At 44.8% G+C, this 17,392-nt stretch overlaps 2 protein-coding genes across 4 annotated transcripts; one reads left to right on the top strand and one right to left on the bottom strand.

Annotated features, from left to right (window-relative positions):
* Positions 1 to 786: 786 nt before the first annotated feature.
* si:ch211-256e16.3 (kelch-like protein 24) lies at positions 787 to 10,244 on the top strand. Of its 2 annotated transcripts, XM_014194096.3 has the most exons (12): positions 787 to 1,004; positions 2,258 to 2,546; positions 4,426 to 4,560; positions 4,768 to 4,959; positions 5,392 to 5,535; positions 6,551 to 6,737; positions 7,015 to 7,161; positions 7,353 to 7,481; positions 7,788 to 7,964; positions 8,306 to 8,452; positions 8,687 to 8,852; positions 9,206 to 10,244. In XM_014194096.3, the coding sequence occupies exons 2-12, from the start codon at positions 2,277 to 2,279 to the stop codon at positions 9,375 to 9,377; spliced, it is 1,866 nt and encodes a 621-aa protein (XP_014049571.1). In that variant the 5' UTR covers positions 787 to 1,004; positions 2,258 to 2,276; the 3' UTR covers positions 9,378 to 10,244. The 2 variants fall into 2 exon arrangements, with proteins under 2 accessions (XP_014049571.1, XP_045571458.1); XM_045715502.2 differs by lacking the exon at positions 5,392 to 5,535.
* A 174-nt stretch (positions 10,245 to 10,418) lies between these two features.
* Positions 10,419 to 14,296, bottom strand: LOC106601742 (NHP2-like protein 1). 2 transcript variants are annotated; one of them, XM_014194098.3, is made up of 4 exons: positions 14,199 to 14,296; positions 13,826 to 13,905; positions 13,119 to 13,239; positions 10,419 to 11,112 (listed from the first exon to the last, which is right to left on the bottom strand). In XM_014194098.3, the coding sequence occupies exons 2-4, from the start codon at positions 13,826 to 13,828 to the stop codon at positions 10,850 to 10,852; spliced, it is 387 nt and encodes a 128-aa protein (XP_014049573.2). In that variant the 5' UTR covers positions 13,829 to 13,905; positions 14,199 to 14,296; the 3' UTR covers positions 10,419 to 10,849. The 2 variants fall into 2 exon arrangements, with proteins under 2 accessions (XP_014049573.2, XP_014049572.2); XM_014194097.3 differs by lacking the exon at positions 14,199 to 14,296 and having other exon boundaries at positions 13,826 to 14,027.
* Positions 14,297 to 17,392: the final 3,096 nt, after the last annotated feature.

The raw sequence follows: 17,392 nt of genomic DNA, 5'->3' as shown, positions 1-17,392 counted from the left end.
GAGTTGCATGCATACATTTTCTCTGACTGGATTTTTTGGCACTTGAAAGTTCTGAATCACTGGTGAAGTAGATAAATACCATGCTAAACTGTAGTGAGCCATGAGTTTCTCCTTACCAGGTGACCTAACCAGGAAAATCTCTGAGCCCTAGTAGTGTGAATCTAGCCAATTAAAAAAATATATTAAATGTTTATTAGACACACAGCTCATTTGATAGAGAGGCAGACAGAAGGAATCCTAGCAGGCCATGGTCAGGAGATCCTTCTGACCCAGTCAACCAGGAAATGAAGGGAGGAGGAGTCCCATGCACCAGCAGTCAGCTCAGATGGAAAGTTGTTGATTCTGGCTTCAATGGAGAGGACACAGAGAGAGGGAGAAGACAAGTTTAAGCCAGTTAATCTACATGGATTGTGTCTGGTGGACAACTTGTCATGGTCATGATGATGAAGTATCGCTTAAGTCTAAACTGTTTTCCGTATGAAACTTTATAGTAAGGCCATCCGAATGGTTGTATAACCAGTCTTGTATGTGCCAGTATGCAGATTATGGTCATTATATGAAATCTGACCATATCATACATTGCATAGGATCACCACTGACATTTACAAAGTCTATCTCTGATGTAACCATGAGTCACTGGAGTGGTATTATGGCTATTGGTGATAATATGTGGAGTTACACCTAGGTGGAGCTTCAAATTAGATAAATAATACACTGTGACTAACTGATATACACAAAATGTGTTTTATTACATTATACTTTGAACAGGTACATGATGGATCAACCTTTTAGGGTGTAACCTTATATCTCTATCGGTGTAACCAAGCAAGGACCTTCGAGGACCTAAACAGCAGGAGGCGATAAGGAGCTCTGTTTCACTCTGCTGAGAAAGTAATACAGAGAGAAAAGAAGACATGTCGTCTGGTGGTCACGACTCTTAAAAAAAAAATCTGTCGAGACCTGACAAATTTGGATTGTTCTATTGATGCGGCAATGTTTATCAGGTAATGTAACATATTATCACGATGTCAGGGTAGAAGTGCATGGTCTGCAGTCTTAGATTTTGGGCAATAAATAACAATTTTAGGAGGCAACTGTCGGTCATCATTTAACTTAGCAGTTGTCAGCAGTGTCAGTCAGTCTGAGCGCTTTCCAGAAATCTTCGGCAATAACAAACTAGCTTGTTAGTGTTTTAATCAGATTCATTGTATATGTAGTGTTCTAATTTCAGTTTCAATGCACTATTTCAATCAAAGGAATCAGTTTGCGTCCTCAAAATTATTGCATTGTTTGAAAATTGTGTAATTGCCATAACAAGGGGGAAATGTAATTCCTACAGTATTATGTTGTGTGAACAGGAATGGCGTTATCTGGTCTTGAAATTGTACTAGACACTTGTGATGCTGCTATGAATTCCCTCACTAACCTTACTTCTTTTTTTATTTTGTATTATTGTATTTGCTATGGAGAGGCCAGTATATGAGAGGAGACTGTTGCCCCAGTGGACTGAAAATATTCTTGACAGGCAAGCTGGGGAAAAATAGACTGTAGCCAGCAGATTCGACCGGCTTGCTTAAAGCTGCTCTAGGGTTGGACAGCATTCCTGTGTCGATTTTAAAGGCTCTGCATGCTCAGTCAAACACAGCATTTACTCCGATGTGGCTCTGCAGAAGTCAAGGCATTCATACTTCTTGCAATTCGCAGAGCTGGCAAGGAAGGGAGTTTGTGTTTATACAGGATATACCGCCAACCAGTCATGTCAATGCAGAGCTATACGGAGTTGTTATACACATTATTGCAACGTTTTGGAGTCGAATGGCATTGCCGTGCGGAGCAGACCTGGGGGGATGAGAAATGCGTTGTACTCCGAATTGTCCCATTATCCCAACTGAGAAGATTGAATTACTGCTAGTTTTTCTGGAAAAGTGTCATTTTTGTCCTCATGCTAGATAGCAGAAGACATAGAAGCCATTTTGTTGTTCAATGCGCCATGCCATTCCATAATGGTTGCTGTGTCTACCTATAACTAGCATGACGTCAGTGTAACAGTTGGGATAATGGGACAATTCGTAGTACAACACATTTCTCATCCCTGGATTGAGGTATGTTTTCTGAGCCAGATCTCGCGCCAGGTCCACGGTTTCTTAATCTACACAGGAATGCTGTCTGACCCTAGTGCAGCTGTAAGAGAGTGGGTCAGATCTGCTGGGTAAAGAGACTGTAGCCTACAGTCTATCTGCCTCTTCCTCCCCTACAGGCTTGACTAAAGTGAAAGGATGGCCGAAATCATTGCTGTGAACATCTCGGCCACATCCGCCACCTTCTTCCTGCCCCCATCTCCTGTCCTTGAGGACTCTGGCTTTCCCCTGGCCTCGCTGGACAGTGAGGACTATGTGTTTGTAGAGGCCAGGCACCCCAACAAGGTCCTGGAGGGCCTGAACAGCCTGCGTCTCAACAATGCCTTCTGTGATGTGACACTGTGCTGTGGGGGGCAGGAGTTCCCCTGTCACCGCATCGTACTGGCTTCCTTTAGCTCCTACTTCCAGGTATGGACAGTGGTGTACGGTACAATACAACTTTATTAATCCCCACAGGGAGTGTTGAAGTTATCATTGGGACAAGAGTACAAAAAACATACATTGTCCAAGAGCAGACATAGAATGCATACACTACTTCTCCATACACTACAAGGGCAGCAGGTAGCCTAGTGGTTAAGAGCATTTGGCCAGTAACCGAAAGGTGACTGGTTTGAATCACCGAACCAACTAGGTGAAAAATCTGCCGATGTGCCCTTGAGCAAGGCATTTAACCCTAATTGCTCCTGTAAGTCGCTTTGGATAAGAGCGTCTACTAAACGACTAAAATGTATATGTAAATTAAATTGTGGGTAGATATTCGGGGGGACAAACAGTAGACGTTGGATCTGGGAGTCGTGCCCCAGAATTTTTGGGGAAATTTTAAAAGGCATTTCCTGCAATTGTGCACAGTTTGACATTACTTTATAATGCCTCTCTTGAAGGGTATTTTGAAAACAGTACAAGTGGAAGGATAAGTCAGCACCATCATGAATTAAGGTATTTCAAGGCAAATATTAAGAAGACAAAAAAGATCAAGACTGAGTTTTATTATAATTGTGAATATTTACATATAAAAAGAAAGTTCCTGCAATTCTACAGTTTGACATGAATTTATGCCCTCTCTTGAGGGGTACTTTGAAAACGGTATAAGTGAAAGGATAAGTCACCATCAATGAAAGTATTTAAAATATTAATAATACACAAAAGAGGAAGACTGAGTACTATTATAATGATGATGCACATTCATATTTACATAGGATATCATCTACTAAATTGATCATACATTGACTATCAAGTTTTGTAGTTTTCATAGTTTACAGGTGGAGGTTGAGCTAAAACATATCTTGAACTCAGGACTGGCTGAATGCCTGTTAGAGGGAGAGTCGGGGGAGAGTCTTCATTGAAACTGTAAATTAGTAATATTTCACTTACTGGTACTGAAGCGGGAGGCGCGCGAATATATAGTGTGTCTGTATAGACAGCAGAGGAGGCTCAGTGCGTCCGAACGGGGCCCGACTAATGCATTGCAGTTTTATAAATGCTATTCTACACATTTTGTCATGAGGCTGAGAGAAAATGTTGCAGTTTTAAAGCAATTTTTTTGCAGTTCTACACATTTTCCATGGGGTAGAGAGAAACGTGCTGTTTTATAGCTCATCTCATGCTATTTGCCATGAGGATGAGAATTTTGCAGTTTTAAATCAAAATGTCCTGTTATTCTACAATCAACCTGTTCGGAATATTGGGGGAAGGGACATGTCCCTCTCATCCCCAGTGGCAATTTTGCGTATGATACACTAACACTTACCAACTCATACCGGACAGTCAGACTGTGCGTTAATATAAGTCGGTGGCCTCGAGCGTTGGACTTCCGTAGCCGACAAGGTAAAAAATACTGTCGCTGTGCCCTAGAGCACAGGCTCCTTGCCCCTGAGGCACTTAACCCTAATTGCTCCAGGGGAACTGTACAATGGTGACCCTGGTCGTGACCCCACTCCATGCGGGTGTCTCAGGGGGAGTTGGGATATGCAAATTACACACTTGTGTATAACAGGACAAATATAAGCACCCCCCCCCCCCCCCCCCCCCCCCCAATGATTATTCTAACTACTATACGACATAGATCCAGAGTGCAATACAGTGGTGCAACAGGGATGAGCAAGCTGACGGTGCCCCTGCTCCTGAACTATTCCATTTACTGAATGGATACAGTTTACTGATGACCGTGCATCTTTTATATTGTCACTCACTGCAGACCTGAAGTACTTAAATGTGGTCATTTGTTGTTGGCGCTTTTCCATTGGCAGGAGTCTGCTTCTCTCTTGTCCTAATGCTCTGCCCTCCCCAGGCCATGTTCTCCACAGACCTGATGGAGTCCAGACAGGAGCGGGTGGCCATCAACGGAGTGGAGTCCCAGATGATTGGCATGCTGGTCAGCTACGCCTACACGGCTGAGGTGGTCATCTCCAAGGCCAACGTGCAGGTGAGGTCGAACCGTTATCTTCCTGTCTCACTTTGTAGTCAGCTTCTGGTTTAGCATTGCAGTTGTTAAATTAAAGTTGAACTACACCAGAGTTGAAGTCAGTTTCATTCCTAGTTATAAGTACAGTAAATGGCGCTTCTCATTTCCTAAATAAATGTCCTGAGTTGACTTTCTTGAAATCAAATGTCATTGACCTGTGACCCCCAGGCCCTGCTGGCTGCGGCCAACCTCTTGGACGTGATGGCAGTGCGTGAAGCCTGCTGCCGCTTCATGGAGCGCCAGATGGATGAGATGAACTGTGTGGGCATCCACTGCTTCGCTGAGGCCCACTCCTGCAGGGAGCTGGAGAAACGCAGCATGGACTACATCCTCCAGCACTTCGGCAGTGTCTGCCAACAGGTGAAATAGGAAAGGAGGTCTGGGTTGTGTAGTCCAAACCTGGGGCGTCTCAATAGTTTCAAATGTATTTTTCACCTCTGTTCTCCTTCATCTGTGCTGCATTGAACACAATGATCCCAGAGAGCTATTTGGTTTCACCCGTGTTGTTTCTTCAGAACAGTGCAGATGATGGAGAGGACATTTCTCATGTCTCATTGTTTAGACATTCCCATTCTTTGTGTATGTGAGAAAGGGGAAGTGACATCATAGTCAACTGTCTTTTGTTCCCCTTGCTGGCCCCTTGCCAGCCCTGGATCATGTTCATTAGGCACCAAAAGGAAGAAACTAGACTTAAACAGGGAGGGACTACCTTGACTTGTTCCAATAAGAAATGCAATTTTTAGCTTTAAATTTCAAATTCTTTTGAACACTGCCCCCCCCCCCCCCCCCCAGGAGGAGTTCCTCTCTCTGTGTGCAGACAAGCTGACGGAAATCATCGCCAGCGACCACCTGAACGTAGCCAAGGAGGAGACTGTGTTCGAGGCCACCATGCTGTGGCTGGACAAGAGCGCCACCCGCAGGCAGAGCTTTGAAAAGGTCAGCGTGGAAACACAACAGTCAATGCAGTGGTCTGTGTGTTGAGCAGTATCTAGGCAACAGATTGTGTCCAGCTCTGTGCTACGCCCCCCTCCCTACAGTTGACTGTGGTGTGTGGGGTTTTAAGCTCTGGAATCCCCAGTAGATCTGACAGTCTGAAACCCCAGCTGTCAGTCACTCAGCGTTAACTAAACGTTAGGGGTGTTAGAAATGTGTTATTCTTCAATAACACAAACTCCAAAGCAAATCAGGGGGAGAAAAATAGGTTTATTCAGAGAGGACAAATCAAGATGTTATGCTGGGAGTCAGATGTTCAGTCTCCCCTGTCCTCAGCTTTTCTCCACCGAACAAAGGAACAGGATGTCATTTATAACCCCCCACCCTAGCCTGGGGTTGACCAATCAGAAGTCCTTGCAGTACAACTTGGCAAATGGCCAAATAACCAGTATCCTGCTCCCGACTCAATGTACAGACCAATGAAAAGGTGGCACATGTAGCCCACGTCGCTCTGAGTTCAGGAGTGACATTCCACAGATGTTGCACTGAAAACCAACTCCTATTTACAATTCGTTATTGACCATTAGTAGTCTAGTACACTCGTCCTCTCATCCTTTGCGTTGTGTATTTATCTTCAAAATATTCTTATAGAGGTTAGAACCCCATTGTATGGTCCTATAGTAACCATGGGCCCTGGAAGGTGTCACCCTGACCTGGCACCAATCGAATTTAGAGCCTCTCAGATGTGAGTCGGTGTCATTTTGGATAGGTCAGGGGTCAGCGATCCTATCATGTTAAGTGGAAGTTGGAGGTATCAAGGTCACTCTGTAAAAATGGAATAGGACCTAACCATTAAATGAAAAGAGCTAAATTGAAGGTTAGGTCCTATGGCCTTGTTTTAATGTGTATATAAAACTGTAGAGGTCGGATGGAGATGCCTACCTGTGTCTGTGTCCAGTGAGTGCAGGTGTGTTTGTTTTCAGTGTATGTCGTCATTCTAACCCACGTCTCCCTGCAGGTCTTGGAGCACATCCGCCTGCCCCTGATCAGCCCGTACTACATCCACGATGTGATTGAGTCCCTGGAGGTGGTCCGGGAGTCCCAGCGCTGTCAGAGGCTCATCTCTGAGGCCAAGGACTACCTGCTGCTACAGGACCGACGAGGAGAGCTCTACTGCCCCCGAGCACGCCCACGTAGGTCCACAGGTAGGTACCACACGCATGGCTACATGCACATAAACACATTCCAAATACACCCTGTCACCCTGACAAACAGAAGGACTTGAACACACACATTTAACCTCCCACTTGCCAAACTCCTCCACACGCCTAGCGCTTTAATTAGCTTTCCGAAGCGCAAACCCTGGTATGCCTGGAGGATTGTTCTACCAACTGCCTCTAATACAATGACCAGCTCTCTGAAGGGACTAGTCTCTGTGGCTCCCCAGTCACATCCTTCTCTGCTGGCCTCTCTCTGTGACAGGGACAGCTGAGGTGATTGTGACGGTGGGGGGAGAGGATGATAAGGTGGTGCTGCGTAGCGTGGAGAGTTTTGACCCCCTTACCAGCCAGTGGAAGAGTCTGGCCTGCCTGCCCTTCGCTGTCAGTAAACACGGCCTGGTGGTTTCAGGTGAGGACCATTTGGTTTAGTTTGTATATTAACACTTAGTGATACTACTGTATGTTATAGATTGTTATAGGACCTTTGTTACATTTGACCTAATGCTTGAGAATGAGATGAAGAAAAGAGAAATGTCAGTTTCTCACAAAATAATTGTATTATTTTCTAATCTATTCCAATCTCCATGTTCTCTCCCCCAGGCTCCACTCTGTACCTGGCTGGAGGGGAGTTCCCTGATGGCTCGGCCAGCAGAGAGATGTGGCGCTATGACCCCTGCTTCGACTCCTGGCTGGAGATGGCCCCCATGAACGTAGCCCGCTCTGAGCTAGGTAGAAATCAGTCAATTCTAGCCATTTATTTATCCATTTTAACATACTGTCTGACATGTCAGCGTTAAAATTAGTTTTATTCCATAACACTGGTTAGGACAGCCGGGGACTTGACTTTTTTTTGTAACAGGTTAGGTCCCCGTCCATGACTTCTGTAATGGAATAAAACAATAGCCAATACAGTACATCATTTGTGACTGCTGGCAGACTTCTGATTGAAGATAGACTTCCATTGGATAACTCCTCTCTGTTTAAAGTTGAGCAGGCCGGATCTTCCATGAATATGTCCCCCTCCCTCCCCTCCAGGTTTGGTGATGCTGGATGGCTATGTGTTTGCGGTGGGGGGCTGGGAGGGCCGTTCCCGCCTGGACTCGGTCGAGTGTTACAACCCCCACACCAACACCTGGCAGTTCATGGAGTCGGTCAAGATGGCCGTCACCAGCCCTGCTGTGGTGGCACTGGATGGACTGCTCTATGTCACAGGTAGGGGAGATCATTGCTCACCCACTTCCAGAGAACTCTATGGCTGCGTTTACACAGGCAGCCCAATTCTGATATTTTTTTCATGAATTGGTCTTTTCTGATCAGCCCTGAAAAAGATCTGATGTGATTGGTCAAAAGACCTATTTGTGGGAAAAATATCAGAATTGGGATGACTGTATAAACGCAGGCAAAGTATTTACTGTGGACAGTCACAGCAACTCTATAGGTTCAGCTTGGTTTATATAATTTTTTTGAAATTGCTTTATATGCGGTAGTTTGAATTGTCTACAGGTCATCTTTAATATTGGATAGTAACTTATCGGTGTCCTCCTGGCTCCTAGGTGGTGCTGTTCTAGAGGATGGTGACGGCACAGACCTGGCCCAGGTGTACAACCCTAAAACGTCTGTATGGACTGAGGTGGCCCCCATGCAGATCGCTCGCTCCGGCTCTGCTGCCTGCACCCTGAAGGGGAAAATCTACGTCATAGGTATCAGGGATCAGTTTTGACTTTTAGATCACAATGAATACAGTTACATGGACATGGGGGACCTGATCCAAGATCAGCACACCTACTCTAAGATGCTTGATACATAGTGACTTTTCCCTGAACACGTGACCTGATCAGGAAAAAAGTAGTAAGGCCCTAGTTTGAAGCCAGAGGATATTTCCACATTGTCTGTGGAAAAATACATTAGGATTTTCTCCTGTATTCCATTCCTAGGTGGCTGGCATGCGTCCACAGAGAACACAGACAAGGTGGAGTGTTACGACCCCAAGAGTAACCAGTGGACCATGTGTGCCCATATGAGGGAGAGGCGCTACCGGCCCGGTGTGGCCGTGGTGGACGGCAAGATCTATGTGTTGGGTGGAGAGGAGGGCTGGGACAGGTAAAAGACAGCTCCATGTCTAATCATATTCAGCTTGATTGTATTTATTAGGCCACACCTGAGCAAAATGGTTTTCAACAGAAAATGAAAGCAAGCGTTTGTTATTGAACAAGTTGACGTATTCTCTCCCTATTTCAGTCCGTTTTCTCACGTTTGGTGCCTACTGAATACGACCCTTATTTGGCAGGTGCAAGGCCTATAAAATATATTTTTAAGGAGAATATGAAAAGTATCTGGGCTGCCTATGGCACCCTATTCATAGCACTACTTTTGATGAAATGGCACCTTTTATTCCATATGTAGTGCACTACTTTTGACCAGAGCCTACGCAACCTGTTCCATCTGTCCGCCAGGTACCACGACACCATCGAGCGGTACTGTGAGGAGACAGACAGCTGGGAGATCGTGGGGGAGATGCCCACCAGCCGGAGCTGGCTGAGCTGTGTCTCTCTGCAGCTGAGGAAGGACGCCCATGGGGGCAGCCGTCCCGGCACTGCCTCTGAGACCGAGTTCTCTGTGGACTGAGGAGGGAAAGAGAGACTGATGGAGGGAGAACTCCAGACCATTCATTTGTATTGCTCCAGACTGCCACCTTTTGGAGAGCTCTGACTATGCATCTCTGCCAAACAGTCAACCTGACCCTGGCTGTTCAGGTGAACAGAAGTCACTCTGTGCCAGAGAGAATGCCAGAGGGCAGCTAACTACCTTAGTAGGGCTGCTATTCTGTCTCATCGTGAGTCTTGACCTTGCCAAGTCACTGCGCCTCAAGGCTTAACTCATGGAGAAGGACAGTTGTGTGACTGCCTCAATGGCAAGCCTGACAAAAGTGGTCTTTATTTCACCATGAAAGCCTGTTCTTACTCAATGGCATGGTTCCATTCTGTTGCCATGGCAATATGTCACTGTGTCAATGGTAAAGGTATCATTTAGGATGGATGACCCTCGTCACCCACTTATGGAACCCTCTCGTAATGTTACGTAAACGTTTGGGGTCAGGCTGTTTCATTAGAACTGTCACCTTACAACGGTGTTTTCTCCACAACCATCGTACTGTATTTTTGTAATGTGACGTTTTGTATTTATTTGATGTTTCTTTAGTTGATGGCCCATTTTATTACAATTGGAAGATCATTATTTTTCCCATTTTATAAAAGATGCTCTTTATTGGCCAAAGAATCCATTGTGAACCAGTATGAGACAAATTAGTGAACAAAAGCCAAACATGTTTTGTCATGCAAGTTTAGGTCTGTTCACAATTGCCTTTTGACTGCCTGTTATATGGTTTAGGTTATATTTGTCTAATCGGTTTGCTTAGTAAATGTTGCTTTCCAGTAGTCATTTTAATTCTGTAAAAGTGGAAATGTGAATTTAATAAAAGCATATGGATGCCAATATGGTTATTACTGAATCTGACTATTCTGGGTGCATCTCAACCTAATCTTGTCCCCCCCTATAGATGCCAGGATCTAAACCCATTTTACCAGGTCATGCATCCATCTGCCCATATAGGTTCCTTTGATTACAATGCTGAAACTTGAACAGGATCATTTTAACTGAGACAGGGTCTTCCATAATTACACAATCACTTACACAGTGACAATGTATTTAATCAAATTATAATTTAAAACCTATGTAGGAATGTTTCCCAAATGAAACACTACAAATACTGGAATGAACATGGCCACCTTTGACCACACCAAATGAAGGAAAACAGTCAACATAAGGAAAGCTAAGTATGATTCTATGCTTAGTTTGACATCCCGTATTCTCTTTATATATAATTGCCACATTTACAACAATGTTAAAAACAAGTTAAGCCATTTTTGTTCCAACGCTTCAGATATACCTATTCTGTCCCAACATTTCAAAATGGACACAGCCCTACAAAATAGAATCTTCTATACATGAGTCTGACAGAACATGAAACAAAGCAGGACAACATTAAATCATAGCCCGTCCCATCGTTAACCCTACAACCCCCATCCTGAGCTCTCTGCTCACACCAGCAGTCTCTCAATGGCCATCTGGGTAGACTGGATCTGGGGCTTGAGCTGCGAGCCCTCCTTGATGGTGACCGAAGTGGCAATGACTGGGCGTGAGACCCCGCAGGCGCGTCCCAGGGCCTGCTTGGAGCGCACAAACACATAGGGCACGTTCTTGTCCTCGCAGAGCAGTGGCAGGTGGAGGATGATCTCCAGGGGCTCTGCGTCTGCAGCCATCACGATGAACTCAGCAATACCGCGGTTAAGTGTTTTAGTGGCTGGGGGAGAGAGGGCGAGCAGAGGTTAGAGAGTGACAAATCAAGCTGTGAGGAGGTACTTTTCCAGAGGCATGTCGATTGTATTACTGGTCTGGATGAAATGCAGTCTTCCTCCGAACATGTTAGGAGCTAGACAGTAGCAAGTTAATGTGAAATGCCTTTTTTACAAACTCAAAACCCAACAATGCAATAAGTGTATTACTAGAAAAAAAATAAAGAACGAGATAAATATACAAAGTAAGCATACTATATACAGGAAATATTTAGAAAGTCAGTTCCAATACCATATTTACATGTGCAGGGATACTGGAGTGATGGAGGTAGCTATATATAGGTGTAAGGTGACTAGGCGATGGGATATAAGTTAAGAGCAGCAGCAGCTTGCATGTGAGTGGGTGTGCAGGTCTGTACAGTCAGTATAAATGCATGTGCATATTATGTGCAAACGACCAAATGGAGTGAGTGTGTTGGAGTGACAGTGTGTGTGCTTAGCGAGTGCATATACTGATATCAGGCCAATAAAGATACAAGGTAAACTCGGTCCGTGTAGCTATTTTGTTAACTATTTATCAGTTGTTTTGCTTGGGGATAGAAGCTGTTCAAGAGCCTGTTGGTGTCAGACTTGATGCACCGGTACCTCTTGCCATATGGCAGCTGAGAAAATAGTCTATGGCTTGGGTGGTTGGGGTCTTTGACGATTTTCCGGGCCATCTTTTCACACCGCCTGATATAGAGGTCCTGGATGGAAGGGAGCTCTGCCCCCGTAATGTAATGGGCTGTCCGCAGAACCCTCTGTAGCGCCATGCGATCGAGGGCGGTGCTACTGCCATACCAAGCAGTGATGCAGCCAGTCAACATGCTCTCAATGATACAGCTGTAGAACAGTTTTACCCTCCTGAGGGGACGAGGCACTGTCGCGCCTTCTTCACGACAGATTCTTCGCGCCTGCTTTTCGACCATTTTAAGTCTTTAGTGATTTGGACACGAGGAACTTGAAGCCATCTACCTGCTCCACTGCCGCCCCATTGATGTAGTCCACAATCAGCTCCTTGGTCTTGCTGACATTAAAGGAGAGGTTGTTGCTCCGGCACCACACTGTCATGTCACTGACCTCCTCCCTGTAGGCTGACTCATCGTCGCTGGTGATCAGGCCAACCACTGTTGTGTCGTCAGCAAACTTAATAATGGTATTGGAGTCGTGGGTGGCCACACAGTCGTGGGTGAACAGGGAATACAGGAGGAGACTAAGCACGGGCCCCTGTGTTAAGGTTCAGCGTGGTGGAGGTAAATGTTGCTTACCCTCACCACCTGTGGTTGGCCCGTCAGAAAGTCCAGGATCCAGGTGCAGAGGGAGGTGTTCACACCTAGAGTCTTAAGCTTGGTGATGAGCGTGGAAGGAATAATGGTGTTGAACACTGAGCTGTAGTCAATGAATAGCATTCTCACATAGGTATTCCTCTTATCTAGGTGGGTGAGGGCAGTGTGGAGAACAATTGAGATTGCGTCATCTATGGATCTGTTGGGGGTGTATACAAATTGCAGTGGGTCTACGGTGGCTGGGATGGTGGAGTTAATGTGTGCCATAACCAGCCTCTCAATGCACTTCATGATTACAGAAGTGAGTGCTACAGGGCGGTAGTCATTGTGGCATGAAGGGTTCTTAGGAACAGGAATGATGGTGGTCATCTTAAAACATGTGGGGATTACAGACTGGGACATGGAGAGGTTGAAAATGACTGAATATGCCTGCCAGCTGTTTTGCGCATGCTGAGAACACACCCTGGAATACCAGCAGGCCCGCGGCCTTGCGGGTGTTGACCTGATTAAAGACGAGATCCCCCCAGTCCTCTGGGTCGGTGACGACCCTCAAACCCGGCTCGATATTGTCGTCGTCAATGCGTGCATAAAATGCATAGAGTTCGTCACCTTGTTGGAGTAAACATCTTGTGCGTTTCCAACCCTGCAACCAAAACAATGTAGTTCCACTACAGATAGGTTTGTCTCACCTTCATTGGCCCCTTTGCGGAGCTGCTTGTAATTGGCAGCTTGCTGCACAAGGTCCAGGATGGTTTTGCTCAGTGTGGCATCAGCCAGAGGGTAGGCCTTGGGGTTGACTTCTGCATCAGCCTAATAAGGTTAAATATATTGTGGTTAGAATTAATATGGGGACCAGGCCACACATATCAACACAGCGTGGACAGCCGCTGGGGGGGGGGGGGGGGGCTCTTTTTATCGGTCTTTTGACAGATCCACTCAAAGGACAGGTCAATAGCGACCACTGGCGGTTGTCCAGAGTGCATAGCTAACGTTAGCTAGTTACTACAGTGAATGTTGTAAACACATATCTCGGTCACAGTCGCCACACATACATTTTTGCTACTCTTTTAGGAATAATAATATCTAATCTGTACAAATCAGACAATTACTTTCATGGAATCAATAATGCAAGTTAGTTTAGAAGTCCCCAATATATCCATGTATCTTAAACATCGAGGAAACACGTGGTAACGTTACAATACCACGCTGATGAGGCGTGGTGCTGCCAGACATTTCATAAACTCTACAATAAGACAGCTAGTCGGTTGGTCGCTACACCCGCAATAGCATCTGCTAAATGTATGTGACCAATACATTTGATTTGAACAACAGATAGCTAGCTACCTTGCTAACTAACTTAGCTAGCACAGGCATACTTCGATTATTCTGAGCTCACCATTTCTTCAATTTTCCAGTGATTAAGATGTTAAATCCCTCTGTCCTCTCGGCGTGTGCTTCACAGAGGACAGAAATAACCTGTTGAAAGACGTATTAAAAATGTGCAAAGTGAGTCCACAGATAGAACGACGAGACAGATATTTCACCGAATGTTTAAATGTGAAGCATCCGCTTGGAGTTTCCACTCACTAACAAATATGGTAGTAAGAGGAAGCCCACTGGCCGGCGGTGGGATAAAATGGAACTTGACGTATTTTGGCAGACATTCTACACATTTTCTCATAGATTAAACATTTAATCTCAATACAGTTTTCTGTTCCCAAAAGTAAAGTATGTTACGAAGAGAGTGGTGTAAGTTTTGTAGACTTTACCCTTTGCCAAAGTAAAACAAAATTGCGTTGTTTAGAAGGAGCATAAAGGCGAATTGAGTTATTGCACACTCGCATTTCATAGAGTAGGTGTTGCCTAAGGGAAATATGTAAATACTGCTAGAACTCGCCAATAGGATCTCGCTAGCTCGTGCTTGGCTCTGCCCACCTCCTTGCTTGTTCTGCCCACTATGACTCATGTGTTTCTATTTGAAACGACGAGCTGTGGTCTATCCTGGTTTAGTTATAAAAGTCTTTGGGGAGTCTGTGTAGCCAACGAGTTTTCTGCTGCTGCTTCTTCTTATTCTACTACTATGATATCATGGTGGTCCGCAAACAAACGTTTAAAGTGCATACCGCCACCTACTGTGCTGAAATGTACGATCAACCATGATCTGCCCAGTTCTGTGCTACCATGAAAATAACTTTCAAAACCAAATAAATCCCTACTAACTACTACCACACCCTCCCCCCAAAACCCTCCCCATGTCAAAAACTATTTCAACAGTAACATCTGTTACTCCCAATATCTATTTTGCCGTCTCCACAATAACCTTCAACCTTGCATTTCTGCTTTCCACAACCAGAGTCGTATTGATAACCTTTCCAATAAAAGCTATGAAGTCAACTTTATTCATTATCAGTGTCCTTTGACACTGCACATTCATGAGCGCAAGATTTCTGAACAGGCCTTGAAACAATGCCAGGCCCATCAGAAGCACCAGCCCCTACAGTAGGTCCTACAGTTGGTCCACTTACTACAGGAACATCCATGGAAGCTCCATCAGTCCACACTGCAGTTCTACCAATCTGTCTTATAGCCTATACATATGATACATCATGACTGATCCTCTATCTCTGAGCCTCTCTAGCCTCTCTTTGCACCTGGCATCCACCAAATGCTGCACTGTGTTCTCCCCACAATTATAATGCTTAACCTTCACATTCCTTCCACATTCACCGTAATCATGTTCAAATCAAACTTTATTTGTCACGTGTAGACCTTACTGTGAAATGCTCACTTACAAGCCCTTAACCAACAGTGCAGTTCAAAAAAGAGTTAAGAAAATATTTGCCAAATAAACTAGAGTAAAAAATAATAAAAAAGTAACCCAATAAAATGACAGTAACAAGGCTATATAGAGGGGGTACCGGTTCCCGAGTCAATGTACTGGGGTACAGGTTAGTTGAGGTAATTTGTACATGTAGGTAGGGGTGAAGTGACTATGCATAGATAATAAACGGCGAGTAGCAGCAGTGTAAAAAAACAAATGGGGGGGAGTCAATGTAAATAATCCGGTGACCATTTGATTAATTGTTCAGCAGTTTTATGGTTTGGGGGGTAGAAGCTGTTAAAGAGCCTCTTGGACCTACACTTGGCGCTCCGGTACTGCTTGCCATGCGGTAGCAGAGAGAACAGTCTATGACTTGGGTGACTGGAGTCTTTGACAATTTTTTGTGCTTTCCTCTGACACCGCCTAGTATATAGGCCCTGGATGGCGGGAAGCTTGGCCCCAGTGATGTACCGGGCAGTAAGCACTACCCTCTGTAGCGCCTTACGGTCAGATGTTCACTTCAACACTTGGCACATCTTTTCTTTCCTTTACATTGAGCCGCTACATGTCCCATTCTTTGGCATTGAAAACATTGTAATGCATATGTGACAAATTCTCTAACATTGAAACTAAGAAATCCTATCTGTAGCTTTCTCTGCAAAACTTTCTCAAACCTCAGCAGCACTGATAAGCTTTCGCTTGTTTGACCCTCTTTCCTACTGATCAACATTTTGGCTTTAATCACTCTGCTTCCCTTCACATCTGTGGACCAGTGGAGGATGCTGAAGGGAGGATGGCTCATAATAATGGTTGGAACGGAGGGAATGGAATGGCATCAAACACATGGAAATAATGTGTTTGAAATATTTGATTAATTCCACTTATTCTGCTCCAGCCATTACCACGAGCCTATCCTCCCCAATTAAGGTGGCACTAATCTCATGTCCATAGCGGACATATATATTGGGACCCCAGTGATGACTCCCCTCAACCTAGAATAAGCACCAGGGACATGGCTTTTAATCTTCTTCCCATTAAGCTTTTCCATTTGCAGAATCTTCCCTTGCTGAGCCTGGCTACCACAAAATATTAGCAATGTACCGTTTCCAATTAACCGGGCTGACTTAACTTCACCTATCTCTTTCTCCACGGCATTAGTTATGTGCCGATTGTCTATGGTGGAAGCTACCGGCGACCCGGGAGGAGGAACTTTAATCGCGCAGTAGAAATAGTATTCTATCGAGATACGAAACTCTCAGCTGTAATGAATTTAGGGATAGTGCACATTCTGAACATAGTTTTTTTTTAAGTCAGTGAGAATCCGCATACCTCAAATTTCAAAATCCAACAGCTAATGGCTGCAAGACACCAAGACTTGCATTAGCTCCCTTATAATGCCTAGGCTTTTAGGAAAGAATACCAGTCTTGTATTGCGCAGATGGGTTCAAATCCATTTGCAGTCAGTCTCACTTGTGTGAGTAACCTTGCATGAGACCTGAAGACTTGCGCTAGTTCCCCAAGCTAATGCATAGGCTTTAGCTCAGTGGGCTAAGACAGTCTTGTGGTGGGTTTGATGACAAGCCCAGTTGATCACACCAGACCTGCCCTCTCTCTTCAGCTCAGCTGTTTCTCCTTCAGTCACCACAACTGTTTTGTTTTATTGTAGTGTATTTAACACATACCCTTATGGCAAAAGTTCCAATATGAAAATGCATTACAGTCGACTCAGCCTGTCCATACAACTTCTGAATCTGATCCATGTTAATCTTGTTAAAGGGGCAGTCTGCAGTTGCTACTTCCATTTTGCACTTATAAATGAATGGTATATACCCTAACTATCGTACCCAATGATGTCATTAGTCATACCTCATCAGAACCCAAAATATTAGCTTGTATTATTCCAATGGTTGTAAACAAGGTTAATGTAAACAAACACTGTATCAGTGGAGGCTGGTGGAAGGAGCTATAGGATGATGGAATGGAGCAGCAGTGTAAAAATTCACCATCCATGATATCCAAATTAAAGTTGTAACCATGGTTTGAGGCTATACAATGCAGAGGAGGCTGGTGGGAGGAGTGGGCTCATTATAATGGCTGGAATGGAATACTGTAACGTATTAAACACATGGAAACCACATGTTT

This window comes from Salmo salar, chromosome 03 (genome assembly GCF_965601325.2).
Source record: "Salmo salar chromosome 03, fSalSal1, whole genome shotgun sequence".
Lineage (NCBI taxonomy): Eukaryota > Metazoa > Chordata > Actinopteri > Salmoniformes > Salmonidae > Salmo > Salmo salar.
The sequence above is the reverse complement of the archived record's forward strand: the minus strand, read 5'-3'. Positions and strand labels throughout refer to the sequence as shown.

Excerpts from the sequence above, each read along its gene's own strand:
- si:ch211-256e16.3 (XM_014194096.3), top strand. The coding sequence starts at position 2,277 with ATGGCCGAAATCATTGCTGTGAACATCTCGGCCACATCCGCCACCTTC. Across the intron at positions 2,547-4,425 it reads CCTTTAGCTCCTACTTCCAG|GCCATGTTCTCCACAGACCT; the intron begins GTATGGACAGTG and ends TGCCCTCCCCAG. Across the intron at positions 8,453-8,686 it reads GGGGAAAATCTACGTCATAG|GTGGCTGGCATGCGTCCACA; the intron begins GTATCAGGGATC and ends TTCCATTCCTAG.
- LOC106601742 (XM_014194098.3), bottom strand. Across the intron at positions 11,113-13,118 it reads CCGCAAAGGGGCCAATGAAG|CCACTAAAACACTTAACCGC; the intron begins GTGAGACAAACC and ends TCTCTCCCCCAG.